At 36.6% G+C, this 21,176-nt stretch overlaps 1 protein-coding gene across 1 annotated transcript in view; it reads left to right on the top strand.

The window, feature by feature from the left end:
• KYNU (kynureninase) overlaps window positions 1-21,176 on the top strand; it is a 91,375-nt gene that overhangs the window by 3,120 nt on the left and 67,079 nt on the right. The window contains exons 2-4 of the mRNA XM_067742050.1: window positions 976-1,157; window positions 10,765-10,885; window positions 18,704-18,786. Coding sequence (XP_067598151.1) covers window positions 989-1,157; window positions 10,765-10,885; window positions 18,704-18,786 — 373 coding nt within the window. The 5' untranslated portion in view covers window positions 976-988. The remainder of the gene's footprint in view (window positions 1-975; window positions 1,158-10,764; window positions 10,886-18,703; window positions 18,787-21,176) is intronic.

Genomic DNA, 21,176 nt, shown 5'->3' with positions numbered 1-21,176 from the left:
TCTTTCCAAAAGGGTGGGAACTGTTAGATGATGACTAAAGGAAGCAGGATGTGGTTTCAAGAAAGGGTCCTGCTTTGTTCAAAGATGCTCTGGGGGCTTCCCTGGTGGCACAGTGGTTGAGAGTCCACCTGCCGATGCAGGGGACACGGGTTCGTGCCCCGGTCCGGGAAGATCCCACATGCTGTGGAGCGGCTGGGCCCGTGAGCCATAGCCGCTGATCCTGCGTGTCTGGAGTCTGTGCTCCGCAACAGGAGAGGCCACAACAGTGAGAGGCCTGCATACCGCAAAAAAAAAAAAAAAAAAAAAAAGATGCTCTGTATGACTGTGAAAGAGAAGTTTCTCATTAGCAGCAGCAGGTAGATTTCTTTGGTCTTCATATGGCAAAAATTACTAACATTATTTAAGGTGTTTAAATACTTTTTCATCGATATTGTTTTTATTCACAATAAAGAATTTGTTAAGGTTCTATTGTATATATGTTCATATTTTTAAAACTATGATCCAAGAATCACTGGGGAGGGGAGAGTGGAGGTGGGCTAGGGAGAAGGAGGATAAGCTAGTTGGGGCACTGCTCTTCTATACTTTTCACAAAAGCATCTTTACTGTTACCTCCTAGTAAGACACCTAAAGGAAAAAGTGCTGACATTATATATGTTTGAACAACATTAATTTGGACCACTTCTCAGAAAATAAAAATGGAAAGAGCTAACACTGATTGAGAGCTTACTTTGTCTTGAGCACCATTACCTAATTCAGTCCTTTCAGCATCCCTAAGTCACTATTATTTTCATTATTATGTGCATGAGAAAAACTCAGGCATGGGGTTTAATGCTGATTGTTAATTATATTATTCGTGAGGTTGGGAAGATGAGAAGCTTAGTTAAAACAAAAGGTGTTTTACCTAAAAGCTAATTTTCTACCAAAAAAAATGATGGTGGCTAGATTATTTTTAATTTTTTTCAAATTAATTTTTAGAGGAGAACTTATAATGGAACCTTCACCTCTTGAGTTACCAGCTAACACAGTCCGACGCATCGCATCTGAACTTAGATGTCACCCAACAGATGAGAGGGTTGCCCTCCGCCTCGATGAGGAAGATAAGCTGAGGCACTTCAGGGAGTGTTTTTATATTCCTAAAATGCAGGATCTGCCTCCAAGTAAGAATACTGGAAAGGGTTTTACTTTTCTTAATTAATTTATTAACATATTTGCTACTGCATGTGTTCATCATAAATCTTTGAAAATCATTGTTCTGTTACATAATAGAGCCATTGCAATTGTGTCCACAAAACAGCAGGCTCCTGGTGGTATTAATTCAACCTGTCAGCCTACCTTAGTCTCAGATTCTATGTGTTTCCTCTCCTCTTCTGAAGAAAATACTTACAGGGTTCTTATACTGTCATCTAGTTCTATTAACAATAGAGTTACTGATTGAAAATTGTAGCAGATGCATTTACTTGTTCTCTTAAGCACTCAGAGCTCAAAACAATTCTTTTTCAATACAGTATTAGAATACCTCTTGTTTTGTGGCACCTAGTTCATGATAACATATTTGTCTAAGAGAGAATATTATTTTGGGACTTGGACATATTAGGAAGGATGTTACATAAGTAGCCATCTTTGTGTGTTGAGGCATGTATGACTTACAAAAATAATTAAATAAATAAAATCAATGCCTAAGAAATGCATATTGCATTTCAAAAATTTAATACAGTAAACTGACTTTGTTCTTGTTTTGGAGGATGTTCTGTTTAAAAAAAACTGGATAGCATAGGTAAAAAAAATGAAACAATTTTTCATATTTGGCTTAGCTCCATTTTTCATCGATGAAAAAGTTTACAAGTTGAATAGAATTGATCCACCAAAATGGGTTTCACATACTTAATAATTCAGTCTAATTTCCTTTTTTCTTCAGATTAACTGTGGCGGGTACAATTTTGGATAGTCATAATCCAAGAGCATTAGCTAATATGATTTTAAGATGAGATTGGGTCACATAACTGTCATATTTGGTTTATGTTTTATTATGTAACACAGGATGGCACTTTGTAAAATTATGGAAGTGTAAAATAAAAGGAAGCCTAGTATCCAATTTAAAGTTGCTTACTTTCTGCCCTGCAAACCGGTTCATCTGTACCATTTTTCTAGGTTCCACATATATGCGTTAATACACAATATCTGTTTTTCTCTTTCTGACTTGCTTCACTCTGTTTGACAGTCTCTAGATTCATCCACATCTCTACAAATGACCCAATTTTTCCCCTTTTTATGGCTGAGTAATATTCCATTGCATATATGTACCACAACTTCTTTATCCATTCGTCCGTTGATGGGCATTTAGGTTGCTTCCATGACCTGGCTATTGTAAATAGCACAGCAATGAACATTGGGGTGCATGTGTCTTTTTGAATTATGGTTTTCTCCAGGTATATGACCAGTAGTGGGATTGCTGGGTCATATGGTAATTTTATTTTTAGTTTTGTTTTTTTTTTTTTTACAGTACACGGCCCTCTCACTGCCGCGGCCTCTCCCGTCGCAGAGCACAGGCTCCGTACGCGCAGGCCCAGCAGCCATGGCTCACGGGCCCAGCCGCTCTGCGGCACATGGGATCCTCCCAGACTGGGGCACAAACCCGCGTCCCCTGCATTGGCAGGCAGACTCTCAACCACTGCGCCACCAGGGAAGCCCTATTTTTAGTTTTTTAAGGAACCTCCATACTGTTCTCCATAGTGGCTGTATCAATTTACATTCCCACCAACAGTGCAAGAGGGTTCCCTTTTCTCCACACCCTCTCCAGCATTTGTTGTTTGTAGACTTTCTAATGATGCCCATTCTAACTGGTATGAGGTAATACCTCATTGTAGTTTTGATTTGCATTTCTCTAATAATTAGTGATGTTGAGCAGCTTTTCAAGTGCCTCTTGGCCATCTGTATGTCCTCTTTGGAGAAATGTCTGTTTTGGTCTGCCCATTTTTGGATTGGATTGTTTGTTTTCTTAATATTGAGCTGCATGAGCTGTTTATATATTTTGGAGATTAATCCTTTGTCCATTGATTCATTTGTAAATATTTTCTCCCATTCTGAGGGTTGTTTTTTCATCCTGTTTGTAGTTTCCTTTGCTTTGCAAAAGCTTTTAAGTTTCATCAGGTCCCATTTTTTTATTTTTGTTTTTATTTCCATTATTCTAGGAGGTGGACCAAAAAAGATCTTGCTGTGATTTATGTCAAAAAGTGTTCTTCCTATGTTTTCCACTAAGAGTTTTATAGTGTCCGGTCTTATATTTAGGTCTCTAATCCATTTTGACTTTATTTTTGTGTATGGTGTTAGGGAGGGTTCTAATTTCATTCTTTTACATGATGCTGTCCAGTTTTACCAGCACCACTTATTGAAGAGACTGTCTTTTCTCCATTGTACATCCTAGCCTCCTTTGTCATAGATTAGTTGACCATAGGGGTGTGGGTTTATCTCTGGGCTTTCTATCCTGTTCCATTGATCTATATTTCTGTCTTTCTGCCAGTACCATATTGTCTTGATTACTGTAGCTTTGTAGTATAGTCTGAAGTCAGGGAGTCTGATTCCTCCAGCTCCACTGTTTTCCCTCAAGACTGCTTTAGCTATTTGGGGTCTTTTGTGTCTCCATACAAATTTTACGATTTTTTTGTTCTAGTCCTGTAAAAAATGCTATTGGTAATTTGATAGGGATTGCACTGAATCTGTAGATTGTTTTGGGTAGTATGGTCATTTTCACAATATTGATTCTTCCAATCCAAGAACATGGTATATCTCTCCATCTGTTGGCATCATCTTTAATTTCCTTCATCAGTGTCTTATAGTTTTCTGCATACAGGTCTTTTGTCTCTCTAGGTAGGTTTATTCCTACGTATTTTATTCTTTTTGTTGCAATGGTAAATGGGAGTGTTTCCTTAATTTCTCTATCAGATTTTTCATCATTAGTGTATAGGAATGCAAGAGATTTCTGTACATTAATTTTGTATCCTGCAACTTTACCAAATTCACTGATTAGCTCTAGTAGTTTTCTGGTGGCATTTTTAGGATTTTCTCTGCATAGTATCATGTCATCTGCAAACAGTGACAGTTTTATTTCTTCTTTTCCAATTTGTATTCCTTTTATTTCTTTTTCTTCCCTGATTGCCATGGCTAGGACTTACAAAACTATGTTGAATAATAGTGGTAAGAGTGCATATCCTAGGCTCATTCCTGATCTTAGAGGAAATGCTTTCAGTTTTTCAGCATTGAGAATGATGTTTCCTGTGGGTTTGTTGTACATGGCCTTTATTATGTTGAGGTAGGTTCCCTCTATGCCCACTTTCTGGAGAGTTTTTATCATAAATGGGTGTTGAATTTTGTCAAAAGCTTTTTCTGCATCTATTGAGATGATCATATGGTTTTTATTCTTCAATTTGTTAATATGGTTTATCACATTGACTGATTTACATATATTGAAGAATCCTTGCATCCCTGGGATAAATCCCACTTGATCATGGTGTATGATCATTTTAATGTGTTGTTGGATTCTGTTTGCTAGTATTTTGTTTAGGATTTTTGCATCTATATTCATCAGTGATCTTGGTCTGCATTTTCCTTTTTTGTAGTATCTTTGTCTGGTTTTGGTATCAGGGTGATGGTGGCCTCATAGAATGAGGTTGGGAGTGTTCCTTCCTCTGAAAATTTTTGGAAGAGTTTGAGAAGTATGGGTGTTAGCTTTTCTCTAAATGTTTGATAGAATTCACCTTTGAAGCCATCTGGTCCTGGACTTTTGTTTGTTGGAAGATTTTTAATCACAGTTTCAATTTCATTACTTGTGATTGGTCCATTCATATTTTCTGTTTCTTCCTGGTTCAGTCTTGGAAGGTTATACCTTTCTAAGAATTTTTCCATTTCTTCCAGGTTGTCCATTTTATTGGCATAGAGTTAGTTGTAGTAGTCTCTTAGAATGCTTTGTATTTCTGCAGTGTCAGTTGTGATTTCTCCTTTTTCAATTCTAATTTTATTGATTTGAGTCTTCTCCCTCTTTTTCTTGATGAGTCTGGCTAATAGTTTATAAATTTTGTTTATCTTCTCAAAGAACCAGCTTTTAGTTTTATTGATCTTTGCTATTGTTTTCTTTGTTTCTATTTCATTGATTTCTGCTCTGATCTTTATGATTTCTTTCCTTCTGCTAACTTTGGGTTTTGTCTGTTCTTTTTTCTCTAGTTCCTTTAGGTGTAATGTTAGATTGTCTATTTGAGATTTTTCTTGTTTCTTGAGGTAGGCTTGCATAGCTATAAACTTCCTTCTTAGAACTGCTTTTGCTGCATCCCATAGGTTTTGGATCATCGTGTTTTCATTGTCATTTGTCTCTACGTATTTTTTTGATTTCCTCTTTGATTTCTTCAGTGATCTCTTGGTTATTAAGTAACGTATTGTTAAGCCTCCATGTGTTTGTGCTTTTTACGTTTTTTTTCCCTCTAATTCATTTCTAATCTCATAGCGCTGTTGTCAGAAAAGATGCTTGATATGATTTCAATTTTCTTAAATTTACTGTGGCTTGATTTGTGACCCAAGATGTGATCTATCCTGGAGAATGTTCTGTGTGCACTTGAAAAGAAAGTGTAATCTGCTGTTTTTGGATGGAATGTCCTATAAATATCAATTAAATCTATCTGGTCTATTGTGTCATTTAAAGCTTGTGTTTCCTTATTAATTTTCTGTCTGGATGATCTGTCCATTGCTGTAAGTGAGGTGTTGAAGTCCCCCACTATTATTGTGTTACTGTCAATTTCCTGTTTTACAGCTGTTAGCAGTTGCCTTATGTATTGAGGTGCTCCTATGTTGGGTGCATATATATTTATAATTGTTATATCTTCTTCTTGGATTGATTCCTTGACCATTATGTAGTGTCCTTCCTTGTCTCTTGTAACATTCTTTATTTTAAAGTCTATTTTATCTGATATGAGTATTGCTACTCCAGCTTTCTTTTGATTTCCATTTGCATGGAATATCTTTTTCCAACCCCTCACTTTCAGTCTGAATGTGTCCCTAGGTCTGAAGTGGGTCCCTTGTAGACAGCATATATATGTGTCTTGTTTTTGTATCCATTCAGCAAGCCTGTGTCTTTTGGTTGGAACATTGAATCCATTCACTTTTAAGGTAGTTATCAATATGTATGTTCTTATTACCATTTTCTTAATTGTTTTGGGTTTGTTTTTGTAGGTCCTTTTCTTCTCTTCTGTTTCCCACTTAGAGAAGTTCCTTTAGCATTTGTTGTGGAGCTGGTTTGGTAGTTCTTTATTCTCTTAGCTTTTGCTTGTCTGTAAAGCTTTTGATTTCTTCATCGAATCTGAACGAGATCCTAATCTTGGTTGTAGGTTCTTCCCTTTCATCACTTTAAGTATATCTTGCTCCCTTCTGGCTTGTAGAGTTTCTGCTGAGAAATCAGCTGTTAACCTTATGGGAGTACCCTTGTATGTTATTTGTCGGTTTTCCCTTGCTGCTTTCAATAATTTTTCTTTGTCTTTAATTTTTGCCAATTTGATTACTATGTGTCTTGACGTGTTTCTCCTTGGGTTTATCCTGTATGGGACTCTCTGCACTTCCTGGACTTGGGTGGCTATTTCCTTTCCCATGTAAGGGAAGTTTGCAACTATAATCTCTTCAAATATTTTCTCGGTCCTTTCTCTCTCTCTTCTCCTTCTGGGACCCCTATAACGTGAATGCTGTTGTGCTTATTGTTGTTCCAGTGGTCTCTTAGGCCCTCTTCATTTCTTTTCATTCTTTTTTCTTTATTCTGTTCCACAGCAGTGAATTCCACCATTCTTTCTTCCAGGTCACTTATCCATTCTTCTGCTTCAGTTATTCTGCTATTGATTCCTTCTAGTGTAGTTTTCATTTCAGTTATTGTGTTCTTCATCTCTGTTTGTTTGTTCTTTAATTCTTCTAGGTCTTCGTTAAACATTTCTTGCATCTTCTCGATCTTTGCCTCCATTCTTTTTCCGAGGTCCTGGATCATCTTCACTCTCGTTATTCTGAATTCTTTTTCTTGAAGGTTGTTGCCTATCTCCACTTCATTTAGTTGTTTCTCTGGGGTTTTATCTTGTTCCTTCATCTGGTACATAGCCCTCTGCCTTTTCATCTTGTCTATCTTTCTGTGAATGTGGTTTTTGTTCCACAGGCTGCAGGATTGTAGTCCTTCTTGCTTCTGCTGTCTGCCCTCTGGTGGACGAGACTATCTAAGTGGCTTGTGCAAGTTTCTTGATGGGAGGGACTGATGCTGGGTAGAGCTGGCTGTTCCTTTGGTGGGCAGAGCTCAGTAAAACTTTAATCCTCTTGTCTGCTGATGGGTGGGGCTGGGTTCCCTCCCTGTTGGTTGTTTGGCCTGAGGCGACCCAACACTGGAGCCTACCCAGGCTCTTTGGTGGGGGTAATGGAAGACTCTGGGGGGGCTCACGCCAAGGATTACTTCCCAGAACTTCTGCTGCCAGTGTCCTTGTCCTCACAGTGACACACAGCCACCCCCTGCCTCTGCAGGGAAGCCTCCAACACTAGCAGGTAGGTCTAGTTCAGTCTCCTATGGCGTCACTGCTCCTTCCCCTGGGTACTGATGAGCACACTACTTTGTGTGTGCCCTCCAAGAGTGGAGTCTCTGTTTTCCCCAGTCCTGTCAAAGTCCTGCAATCAAATCCCACTAGCCTTCAATGTCTGATTCTCTAGGAATTCCTCCTCCCGTTCCCAGGCCCCCAGATTGGGAAGCCTGACGTGGGGCTCAGAACGTTCACTCCAGTGGGTGGATGTCTGTGGTATAAGTGTTCTCCAGTTTGTGAGTCACCCACCCAGCAGTTAGGGGATTTGACTTTATCGTGATCGTGCCCCTCCTACCATCTTATTGTGGCTTCTCCTTTGTCTTTGGATGTGGGGTATCTTTTTTGGTGAGTTCCTGTGTCTTCCTGTCAATGATTGTTCAGCAGTTAGTTGTGATTCTGGTGTTCTTGTAAGAGGGAGTGAGAGCACGTCTTTCTACTCCACCATCTTGAACCAATCTCCATAATTTCTTCATTACATTTTTGATCCCCTTCTCTCTCTGTCTTCTAAAATCCCTATAATGTGAATACTGGCATGCTTAATGTTATCGTAGACATCTCTTAAATTGCTTTGTTTTTAAAAAATTTACTTTTCTGTCTGCTGTTCCAACTGGGTGATTTCCATTATTGTATCTTTCAGATCACTTTTGCATTCTTCTGTATCACTTAGTCTGTTATTCATTCCTTCTAATGTGTTTATTTTAGCTACTGAATTATTTAGTTTTGATTGGGTCTTTTTTATATTTTCTAGTTCCTTGTTAAAATATCAGTGTTTAGATCAATTATTTTTTTCTAATTCAGTTAACATTTTTATTATCAATGTTTTGAATTCTTTGGTAAATTATTTATTTATGTTTTATTACTTTTTTCAGCGGCTTCCTCTTGTTCTTTCAATTGTGGATAGTTCTTCTGACTTTTCAGTTCACTTAACTTTGCCTCTATGAATTTACATGAAACAGTTACCTTCTGTGGTCTTGAAGGGATGTTCTTAGGTTGGAGCATCCCTGTGCAGACTGCGTGTGCCCAATGCTTTTGGTGGGAGAGCTGGATTTGATATGGATACTAGTCACATCTTCTTCCAGGGTGTGCTGGCAGCTATCTTATGATGTGAGTATCTCATGACTTGGTTAGGTGAAGGTCAGAAAGTTCTTCCTACACTAGCCATTTCTCAAATTCCTTCAGCTTAAAACATCCAATATGCCAAGGTGCCGTATTTTTTAAAATACTTTTTAAAAAATTAATTAGTTTATTTATTTTTGGCTGCTTTGCGTCTTTGTTGCTGTGTGCAGGCTTTCTCTAATTGCGGTGAGCAGGGGCTACTCTTCATTGCGGTGCACAGACTTCTCATTGTGGTGGCTTCTCGTTTCGGAGCATGGGCTCTAGGTGCGAGGGCTTCAGTAATTGTGGCACACAGGCTCACTAGTTGTGGCTCGTGGGCTCATAGAGCACAGGCTCAGTAGTTGTGGCACACGGGCTTAATTACTCAGCGGCATGTGGGATCTTCCCGGACCAAGGTCCGTGTCCCCTGCATTGGCAGGAAGATTCTTAACCACTGTGCCACCAGAGAAGTCCAAGGTGCCACATTTTGAGGTAGCATGTCCTGAACCCCATGACTGCCAAGAGTACCAACTTTTAATAAGAAATTTTCTTATCATTCTTCAGAGAAGAGAAGCCTAGGCCCCCACAGCTTAAAGTCCTGTTTGTCTTTCATGTTGTAAAGATCTGATGGCATTAGGTTGGAGAGTGGTGTGTTATCTCTTCATTCTTGTGGATAATTACCAAAGCACTTTCTTGATACTCTATTCTACCTATTTACATAATGCCAAATGAATGCTCACATGGTGACATTTGATGTGCTTTGAGACAAAAAACGAACAAACAAAAAAACCCAAACCTCAACCAAGTAAAAGGAAAATAGTTTAGGATGGGGAACCACACTTTGGGGAGGCATGAGATGAGATAATTCAGTTTACAATTCCACTTTTTTTTCACACTGAACACATTTTAAAAATGACTTTCTAAGTAAAAGTAACCCAATACCTATATATCTGTAAAAGCGTCACCAATGAAAGAACAAGACAAAAAAAAAAAAAAATGGGAGCAGAGATCTGGGTGATTGCCTCCTCTTCCTGGGTTGTTGATAAGGCTGACACACACAGAACATGTTTAGTCTTTAAACTACTTATTTGAATGCTTAGTTGAAATTTGAGCCATGGTACACCAATTAAAACCTCTGGATTCTAAAAAAAATCCTTCAGTATTTGTTCTCTAGATCGACAAAGAACTGCTAATTAATCAAATTTAAATGTGTGAACAGTATTTACACCTCTTTGATTGGGTCTGACTTAAGAAATGCCAATGAAAAAGTGACACAGGATCTATAAAAGTAGGTTGAATTAGATGGTATGCTTTTAAAAAGCCTGCAAAGATTTAAGCAGTCTAAATAAAGACAAGTATACTACCAAATGATTCAAATTTCAGCAAGAAGCTTAATCTTTCTTCCCATAGAATTAAGATAAAACTTAGTAGAACACAATTATAAACTTGTGCATTTCTAGAAAATACTTGAAGCATATAGATTGGTTTGCTAATGAAATTGCATTTACTGCAATCAAGGAAAAATTATAAAACAAATCACTAAAGTTCTGATTTACTTGAATAAAAAGTAGATATAGAGAACAATCTTTGCTTACATATGTATTAATATTATATGCATACAAAGAACAAAAATCTATAAATTCAATATATCTACTTCAGATATATAAGTAATCATTTAGATTTTTTTAATTTGCCTGATCTACAACACCAGGATTATTACTTGTCTAAATTCTGGTAACCTTCTGCTATGACTAGATAGGCTGATATAATTTCTGTAAAAATTCTGGTTTTAACTCTTTTCTATTGGCTATTTATGATTGGGAGTAGCTGTTAATCTAGATTTCCTCGTGGAGCATAATAAATATGACAGACCTGAACAAAAGCATCTATCTGTTTAAACTGTATTTTAAAATATAAATGTAAAAGATTATTTTTCAGAGAACCTGATGTTATCCTTGGGAGGAATTTTAAGATATGTATCATCTTTCTTGGAGTTAATTACATTCATTGTTTGTAGTGGATTAACAATGCCAAATGGAAGAATGTTAATTAATTGAATAAGTATATTTTCCCTTTTCTTCTATTTCAGTTGATTTATCTTTAGTGAATAAGGATGAAGAAGCCATCTATTTCTTGGGAAATTCTCTTGGGCTTCAACCAAAAATGGTTAAAACATATCTGGAAGAAGAACTAGATAAGTGGGCCAAAATGTAAGTATTATTTCACAAGCTATCATTCAACATCTCATATAAGAATTTTAAAAATCACGCCAGGTTGTCTAATATTTGGAAAGGTGTATAGTAGAATCTTAGAATTTTAGAGCAGAGGGAACCTGAGGGATTGTGTCATTCAACACTGGATGAAATAACTGAGGATCAGTAAATAAGGTATTATGGCAAGTTAGTTGCAGAATCAATAGTAAAACTTTTGAAATATTTAAAAATTTAAGTTTCTCCCTTGAAATGACACATCTACATCGTATGCAATTATTTTATTTTCTAAATGATTAACAAAGCAGTTAATATTTAGGATTCAATTTAGTGTTTTCATGATTAGTTCTTGGCTAAACTCTACCACACTAATTTTTATAAATAAGAAAATAAAAATTGTTGAGGTGGGGAGAGGAGGTTGAGTGGAAGAGAAGGTGCTTCCCTCCCCAAATTGAACATGATTATTGAGAAGATGCTCCATTTGGGCTTAGCTAACCATGCAGGAATCTTAAATTAGGATTCATCTTTTTCTCCTTCTTTTATGTTCTGCTTTTACTCTTCTGCTTATGAAACCCTTCATACTCTCTGCTTACCTCAATGATTACCCTCTTTAATATCAACCTTCTCAACCACTGATTAGCCCTCCCTGAATGTCTATTGCATTAATAATCAGTGCTCTACAATAGGCAGTTTAGAGGTGTCTACTTTCATTAGTTTCATATTCTCAGCTATATTGTAAATCCCTTAAGGAAAATAACCTAATCTTATGTACTTCTTATCCTTCCCCAGTGATTACTGATAAAGCTGGAACTGAAAATATTTTAAAATATTTTTAACTATTTAAACATTTTATATTTAAAATATTAAAAATAGTACAACTATTTTAAAAATATTTTTTGACTCCTAGAATCTGAAAAATAGATATGAAGGGGAAGCTAAACCTGAAGGATAGGAAAAAAAAAAATTCAGGAAGGAAGATGAAACTAAACCAGATAAGAATTCTGAGCAAGATATTTGGTTCTTATAGAAACTCAGAATGTCTTTTCCAGCTTTCTATATTCTTCAGGTCAGTGGTCTTTTACATCGAGACCAAAACCTCTTCTATAAAGTTTAGTTTACACTGACTATGCCAATGATTACTACCATGGCTATTAGATAACATTGCAAAGTTTCTTAATTTAAGTGGTTAAGAATGTAAGTTCACAACTCAATGCAAGAATAATAGAGTTTTATATAGTTTATTAGGCATATTATAACTTTACCTGCGTAACATTTATGCATAAATTGAAAAATAAATATCACCACATTTGGAAGCATTTTGCACTAGCAAGCTTTAGTATTTAAAAAATGAGGGTCATATTTAATAAAAATGGTTAATATTCATTTTTGGCCTTAATGTAAAAGATAGCAAAGAATTAGATTGAATTTGAACTTTGGAGAGTGTCCTTGACTCTTGGATATTCATTCAGCAAGACTGTGCATTTTTATCCTTCAGGTATTTTAAAAAGATGCCACTCTTCTATCCTATTCATATTCTTATGATTATCCTACTTTATTAAAAGAATGGTTGATTATTCTCAAGACATGTATTCCAGTTATGTTCCAGGAAAGTGCCTCTCTGTCATAATACCCTTCTATTGTTGTTACCTTTCAATTTTATATTTTACCTTGTGACAACAGAAAATTACACATAATCTTAAACCGTTCTACCTATTTTTCATCAGACAGACGATTTAGCAAGGAGGTGCACTGTAATGCTTCAAGCAATGTAAAGTAAATTTTAAAAAGACGACTTCTTCTGAGAAAAAGATTAGGTAGCTAGTTTGTTTTATTTAGTCTTTTTGCTGTAAACTGTGGTGGCCCAGTCAACATCATAGCCCTGCCAGCTCAACGTCAGTGGTGTTTTAGGTGCATGATCGCAATCCTGTTTTCCCCTATCCCACCCTTGATCTTTCATCTCAAATGGGTTTGTTCATTACTTTTTGCTCCTAAATATTTAGCTTAAAATTCCACTCTGGCCTTTTCCAGCTAAGGTTGTGTTGGGAGGAAAACATTTCCTCTACCAACTTACATTCTAGTGGTTGGGGGCATGAGAATTAATTGACAACAGACAGATTAGCAGGAGAAAAGTTTATTTCACATGTGTGCAGAAGCACTCTACAAACAGTGATTCACTGATCAGCCAGAGTAAAGGTTTAAAACCAACTTAACAAAAGGGGCGAGTTTTAGGGCTTCAGTAGGAAAGTATGGAAGGTTCTGTTGGGCTTTTCCATCCTGATGATAATGGGCAGTATCTTTCCGGGCTGGAAGCCCCCCAAGAGGAAGATGGAAGAGAAGTAAATTTGTAACTCCTAGTGCTAAGCGTCATTTTTCTCTGACGGTGGGTCAATGGCAATGGCATTTTCAGGAGGCTTTCCTTAAGTCTAGATAATGTTTCTTTCTTAGGCTGCTGTTTGTCCACATGCTTTTAGTTTAAAGTAATCTTCATGCCACTCTGGTGGCCTGTTGGTTACTTCAATTCCCTTTCTGGCTATTGCTTTTGTTTTAAATCTCCCCTGCATATATTTGATTTGCCTCTAGATCCAGGGCCTCCCATTACTGTGGTGAGTTTTATCCGATTATCTGTTCCTCTTCATCTCCTCCAACCCCACTTCTGCCCTACTTCTTAGCTGATACCCAAGCCAGGCCAGTGCCTCCCCCTCTTCTAGATCACTGAGAGATTTTGAGAAGAACTGAGTCAAACAGAGCTACACAGTCACTAAACACTCTAATGCACATTGAAATTAGTTGGAAAAAAATAATATTAAAAATTTATAATCTTAAGAGTAACATAGAAATTTGAGTGCTCTAAGCAAGATATTACTCTGGGATATTGATGTCAAGTCTCTGGCCATCCATGACCTATAATGTAGGAAAAGACATTTGGCTCATGGTTTTCATCTTCTATGTCATCATCTTTTATGGCCTATTGTAGACATACTACCTACTTATCTACAAAATAAACCATCACTGGTCACAATGCCATCCAATCTTATAATTCATATGGCTACCATATTTGATTATTTATACTAAAGAAAAGTCAAGGATACAGGCACACTTAGAAATATTTTAGGACCCAAATGATTTCTTCTAAAACTTCAAGTTACTTAAGGCAAAACTATGAAAATAAAATACTTACCTCTGTGTTTTTTATAAATGATTATCATTATTTTCCAAAGTCATTTTCAACTGTATGTGATTTCTAAAGTAGGTTAATAACACTTTACTTTGGAGAATATATTATTTGTTTGGTGAAATGATAATATTTAGATAATTTTAATATTCTGAAATAGAAAACTTTTAGGGTAATTTCACTCTTTGATATATAATAATTAGTTATCAGCAAGAAGCTAACATAAACAATAAGAAGCAACAATATCATATGCTTGTTCATTGTGGGTCTGCTAGGATGGATAGGCAATAAACTTAAATAATTTTTGAGAACATTTAAAATTATATATTTTACCAATGGCCCAGATTATTTAAAGGAGAATAACATGGGTTAATATTCATAGCGGTAAAGTTCGGCTAGAAGGGAAAGATATGTCAGTCCTAAAGAGCACATTGTAAGTTGAGAAATGTATATTGTGTCCCTAAGATATAATCACTATATCTTAGGTCTTCTGGGTTGTCTTATCTGCTAGATAAATAAATGTCTTTCTTTTTCATAGGAGCAAAAACTTGCCACATTTGTGTTTTTATAGGCATTCTTCTAAGAACTGAGATATATTAGGTAGAATTATTTAAAGAGAAAAATAGCCCGCTGAATTACATAGTAGGAACAAAAGGCCTGGTTTGCAGACAGTGACTTAACTTACATGGCAATGTGTGTGCAGAAAAGGTACTGGTAAAGCACATGGGAGAGGTCTGCTCCTGCAGACCTGCAGTGGTTCAATTTATGGGTTTCTTTCTTTAAAAAAAAAAAAAAGTGTATTGTAAGGGAGGAAAGACTGTCCCCCTACTCTCCTAGATCCATTAGCTGGGTCTATGAAATAAACATAACAGGCAGATTAACGAGAGAGAAGGCATAAAAGTACATTTTTAACATTACGTGCATGAGGGCATCACAGGAAAAAGAAAAAAGTGAATATCCAAAAAAGCAATGAGATTTGAGAGCTTAGGTACTGTCTTAATAGGGACAGAGGAGGGGTATATAGGCTACTCTGGGGAAAGTAAACGATTTTTAGGAAGGATGAATGGAACTTTAGAAGAATAGATGGGAAGTGTGATAGCTTGTGACAAAGTTTGTCTGGCTGTGGTGCTGACTTCTAGTTTCCTCTCTTGTGACAAGAGTAAATCTCCTCTGGTTGATGAAACTCCTGAGGAGGGAATTTATGACAACTGAGTCCTTTTTGGAGGATCTGTCTTCAGGCAGATAAGGGGAGTTCAGAGATATCTTCCCCATGTATTTGCTGTTTTTCAAGTGCATTCCTTTTTATTAATTTATTTATTTAATTTATTTTTGGCTGTGTTGGGTCTTTGTTGCTGCGCGCGGGCTTTCTCTAGTTGCGGCGAGAGCGGGCTGCACTTTGTTGCGGTACGTGGGCTTCTCATGTGGTGGCTTCTCTTGTTGTGGAGCACGGGCTCTAGGCACGCAGTCTTCAGTAGCTGCAGCATCTGAGCTCAATAGTTGTGGCTTGTGGGCTCTAGAGCACAGGCTCAATAGTTGTGGCGCATGGGCTTAATTGCTCCACGGCATATGGGATCTTCCCAGACCAGGGCTTGAACCCATGTCCCCTGCATTGGCAGGCGGATTCTCAACCACTGCACCACTAGGGACCTCAAGTGCATTCTTTGTGCTTTGTGCAAAATAATCCTTATGCCAAAGAGGCCAGTTTTAGTGTGGCATATTCTGCCACCCTTCAGTATGAATAAGAAAATACATGGTATGACATGTGACAGAGCTTTTCCTGACATCTCTGTTGGCTAATCAACAATTGGATCACAGAAAAAAACTTGTGATATCATTAAGGAAGACTGTGAAGTCTTATTTATTCGCTTATTGGGGGGAGCTTTTAAAAGCAGGGCAACTTTTCATTTTGTAGGATGGTTAAAGCACAGTCATATTTCAAAGAGGATCCACATTTCTATTAACTTCCTAATTAGATTTTATATTCTGAAATTTAATTTTCTGAGCAAATACTGCTTTGTAGACTTCTCTGAGAACAGCCCACTCAGGCAATGATTGATGCTATGGTAGTGAGTGAATGCTTTCCTATGCTCTCTTTTCCTTTCCAGCACTTGTAAAAGAAGATTGCAGCTATACTGCAACTATTTTAAGCAGTTTTGAATGAGAACAACATAATCTTTCTCTTAACTTGAATATGTACGTTATGACTGCAGTGTGATCCACATCAGCTCTTTCTAATGACAGGCCACTTTACTTTGAGTTTATTTGGGTAACACTTTCTAAATACATTTCACTATCTCAGGCTAGGAGACTGACAAAATGAAGAAGCTGACTCTGCATGTGATATTTTAAAGGGAGGAAGATGACAAAAGCATTCCAAGAAGAAAGTATCCTTAAAGATTATTATCATGGTGCCTACCAGAGTGAGAAGTAGGTGGCATCATATTCTGAGATATAAATTCTCTGAGGCAGAACATAGACTTTTACTACCTAAATGTAATAAGATGTATTGTGCTATCAGCAAGGCCATGGAGCTCTATATGATTAAAATAAAAATGTATCCAAGTATCTGCCTTTAAATACTATTTAATGATAATGATTTTTGTCTTTAGTATTTATATTGGAAGTCAAGAGAGAGGCAAGCTGCAGGCTATCTAATAATAATATGAATAATATGCACTAACAGTTGCCCTTCTTTTCCTCCTTAGTTCTTATAGTCTGTTTATTCTCAAAGAAAGTCTTCTTCCTTCATCTCAGTTTATATGGTAATTGAAATATTAGCTTAAAAGTTGTGTTTTACACCTCATGCTGGTGAAGTGAGTTTTAACATTAGATTTTCATTAGGAAAGAAGACTCAGAAAAGGGGTACGATGTACCAATCTTTTTCACATGTTGCTTGTTTTTCATAGCTATCCTTTAAGTTATATATTGTAACCCATTTACTTTTATAAAAGTGGAAAATTAGGCCCTATAAACCTCTAATAAATGTAGCCTCGGGCCCAGTATTGCCCTGGACCTGTCTCATCCCAGGTGATGGAGCCAATTGCTAAATATTCAAGACTTTTGTTGATACCAAATTGGCCACGTGAATGGGGGTAGTCATACCGCAAAAAACAGCAAGGGCTAAAAAACAGGGCTCCTCCCTTCCAGTTCCCCACTGCTGTGTAGAGGAGAAAAAATATTTTCCTTTACCCTACTGAGTTTTTACCTGAGAGCTTGTAATAAAAGATTAACAAGAGAAGAACAAACGGAAGTGTATTAACATGAATACCTCATGTATACATAGGAAACACCCAGGGAAAAATGAGTAACTCCCAAAAGTGGCTTAGAATTCAAGCTTAAATCCCTTGTTAAAAGGGAAAGAGGAGGAGAGATGAAGGCCTCTTAGAGGAGAGTAAAGGATTTCTATGAAAGATGGTCCTTGAAGAATAGATAAGAGGTATAGTTTGTGACAAAGTTTATCTGGGGTGTCACTGAGTTCTAATCTCTTCTGTGCTAAGAATCAATTTTCCCTGGTTGATGAAACTCCTGAGGAGGGGATTTATGACAACTGAATTCCCTTTGAAGGATCTGTCTTTAGGCAGATAGGGAAGTTCAGAGAAAGCTTCTCCATACATTTTCTGTTTTTCAAGTGCCTACAGCTCAAGATGATCAATATACCACTATGCTACATTTTAGTGTGGTGTGTTCTGCTACCCTTCACCTCTGAGAGAAGGTTTACCAGCTCACCACTGCCAGCTTACTTAATTTCAGAGTATGTATTCATCACAATTAGCACTATACATAGAGCACATGCTCATTCTTTTCTTCCAAGTTTAAATAGTCTTTGGATTCCAAAAGAATTAAAAACAATCTAATTCAAAGCTTCCTAAGATATGTTTGTAACAGTACACAAAGTCACTCCCTTCTTAATCCTTTGTTTTAATTTCTTCTCCTATATTTTTCAAATATTTTGCCTCCTCATTTGATAGAAACTACCAGAGAGTTGAAGTTCTCTTATGTATTTTGTGTTTTTTCCATTATGCCTACTGGCATATTTACTAGAATAATAAAATTGAGCTAGAACATGATAGATGAAATTGCTAGAAAATAGGTCAAGAAATAGTGTTGGCTTTGATTATTGCCAAGTTTTACTATCTACTTAAAATGTTACCATGAGTATGGTCACATTTTATACACTTCTATTTAATTTACAGATTGTAATTATATTTTAATGTTTAATTAATAATAATTTTAATCTCTAGCCTCAAAGAACAGTTAATATGTTTTAGTATAGGTACATCTATATGGTATGGTATACAAGTAAGGTATTCAAATAGTCTTGAAATTTTCAAAAGAAAAGAGAAAAAAATAACATCTTAGACTCCAAAATAGAGAAAAATAATGAAATATATGGGTAATCGCCCCTACGCTCCCCAACAGAAAGGAAATCAAAGAAATTTTTTTAAATGACAAGTTAAAAAGCAGAGTTCTCAAGTATTACTTTTGGTTTTCAAAAAAGCATGCTTTTTATTAAAACACTACAAAGACTCATTTAGAAATGTCCAGTTGCTAATGCTGATATCTGAAAACTCTCACACACACACTCACACAGATACACACAGACACACACATAAACTAAGATGGTTCATCTCCCTTTTCAATTTCAGGGGAGCCTATGGTCATGATGTAGGGAAACGTCCTTGGATTATAGGAGATGAGACTATTTTAGGACTTATGACTGACATTGTAGGTAAGTATAAAATGAATTTTTTCCAGAAGAATCATAAAGATATGATCATTTAGTTATACACATAGGTTATACGGTAAAAATTTTATTGAAGAATGTCCTGATTTTCTATTTTAATCCATAACACTAAGGCGTAAGCATGCCTTTAATTAAGACTTATTGCTAATGTTATTTTTTATTATATATTCTAGGACTAGTATTTGCTCACCAATGAGAAACACACATATTTATAATTAAATAAGTTTCATAAAAATCATCTTAAAAGACTTTTATAAGGTTTTATTATATGGTAAAATAAACATTAACCTTAACATGCTAAAACACCAATATGTTTTGGTTCATTTCAACTTAATTCATGGTGATCTTTTAAAATTAGGCTGAGTGCTGTTGAAAATAATATAGTTGATGCTGTTTTTTGGTATATAGTGTATTCCTTAAAGCGAATTCTATCTACTCTTGGTAAAACTATTCAAGATAGTTTTAGATGGTAAATGTGTTAACATTTCAAAAAAAGTTATCTGTTTAATTGGGTTGATTGTTCAGCATTGCCTAAAATCTTATATGAAATTTAAGGTATTAAACAAACAAAAAATATAGCTCTGATGACCAGAGACGAGTGTGCTTCTGGGCCCCATAGTAAGTTTCCTACATAAAGCCTCTTCTTTAAGATCAGGAAATGTAACAAACTTCCCTAAAACATACAAATAAACATAGAGAATTAGGCAAAGTGAGGTGACAGAGGAATATGTTCCAAACAAATAACAACATGAAACTGAAGAACTACGTGAAGTGTTGATAAGTAATCTACTCGATAAAAAAATCAAGGTAGTGATTATAAAAATGCTCAATGAATTAGGGAGAATGGATGAAAACAGTGAGGAGTTAAACAAAGAGTTAGAAAATATAAAGAAGAACCAAACAGACCTGAAGAATACAATAACTGAAATAAAAATACACTAGATGGAATCAACAGTAAATTAGATGATACAGAGGAACGTGTCAGTGAACTGGAAGACAGAGTAGTGTAAATCACTCCAGCTAAGCAGAGAAAAGAATAAGGAATTGAAAAATAAGGACAGTTTAAGAGACCCCTGGGCCAATATCTAGTGTACTATCATTCACATTATAGGGGTCCCAGAAGGAGAAGACAGAAAGGGGCAGAGAAGTTATTTGAAGTGATAATAGCTGAAAACTTCCCTAACCTGGGAAAGGAAACAGACATCCAGGTCCAGAAATCACAGAGATAAGATCAAACCAAAGAGGTCCACACCAAGACACATTGTAATTAAAATGTCAAAAAATAAAGAGAAAGAGAAAATCTTAAAAGCAGCAAGGGAAAAGCAAGTAATTACATACAAGAGAACTCCCATAAAACAGTCAGCTGACTTTTCAGCAGGAACTCTGCAAGGCCAGAAGGGAGTGTCATCACATATTTAAAGTGGTGAAGAAAAAAAAAAACCTATGAACAAGAATACTCTACCTGGCAAGACTATCATTCAAATTTGAAGGAGAGATGAAGAGTTTCACAAATAAGCAAAAGTTAGAAGAGTTCAGCACCACTAAATCTGCTTTACAAGAAATGTGAAAGAAAATTCTGTAAGTGGAAAAGAAAAGGCCACAACTAGAAATCTCTCTCTCTGTTTTAATGTTCTTACACAGTATTCATTTGCTCTGTAACAATTCACATTTTAAATAGTGCTTCCTGACAACATGCCAGCTGGCTCTTCTTGAATAGGGGCAATAAGGATAGCAATTCACATTCAAGGTGGTGATATTACCAGACCACACTAGAAGGGTAAGCAGAGATCCTGGGGTGGGGGGGGGCGGTGTGTGTGTGGTGGGGAGGATGTTGTCTAGGGTAGAGGGTTTGTAAGGGAAGGAAAGTGGAGAGGTTGGGAGAAGGAACACCCTTGAATTTGCAGAAGTCATTACTCTATCTAAGTAGTGGTTGTATTGGCTTTGCTGGTAACCCCATGTAGGGAGAAGAGGAAGAAAGGAGCACTTCCTATCTTAGATGTTTGGTTGGGGGCTTGCCTGCGAGGAGAAGGAAGTTTAGGGACACATTTGACAAGAGACCAGCACCCACACCAATCAGGTGAAGCTTACTCAGTCTTCAGCCACCATTTACATCCTCTGTACTGGCTGCAAGAGGGAGAGGAAACCTCAAGCTTTTGTACTATGTTTAACAAGGAGAAATTCAAACTTATTATAGTCAAAACAATCTAAGGCAGTTTGCAAACATACCACAAAGAATTTAGGGACATTGTTTTTCTAGCTTCTTCTTATGTATTTCTGGGAGTCACCCCAGCATAAATATAGTCTTCTGCCCCAATCAACCCCCACAAACCAGATCCTCAGTAAACAACTTTGCATTTTACTCCTGCCCAAAGTGG

The sequence above is a fragment of the Pseudorca crassidens genome, chromosome 6 (genome assembly GCF_039906515.1).
Source record: "Pseudorca crassidens isolate mPseCra1 chromosome 6, mPseCra1.hap1, whole genome shotgun sequence".
NCBI classification, from domain to species: domain Eukaryota; kingdom Metazoa; phylum Chordata; class Mammalia; order Artiodactyla; family Delphinidae; genus Pseudorca; species Pseudorca crassidens.
This window is presented reverse-complemented; position numbering and strand designations above follow the sequence as displayed.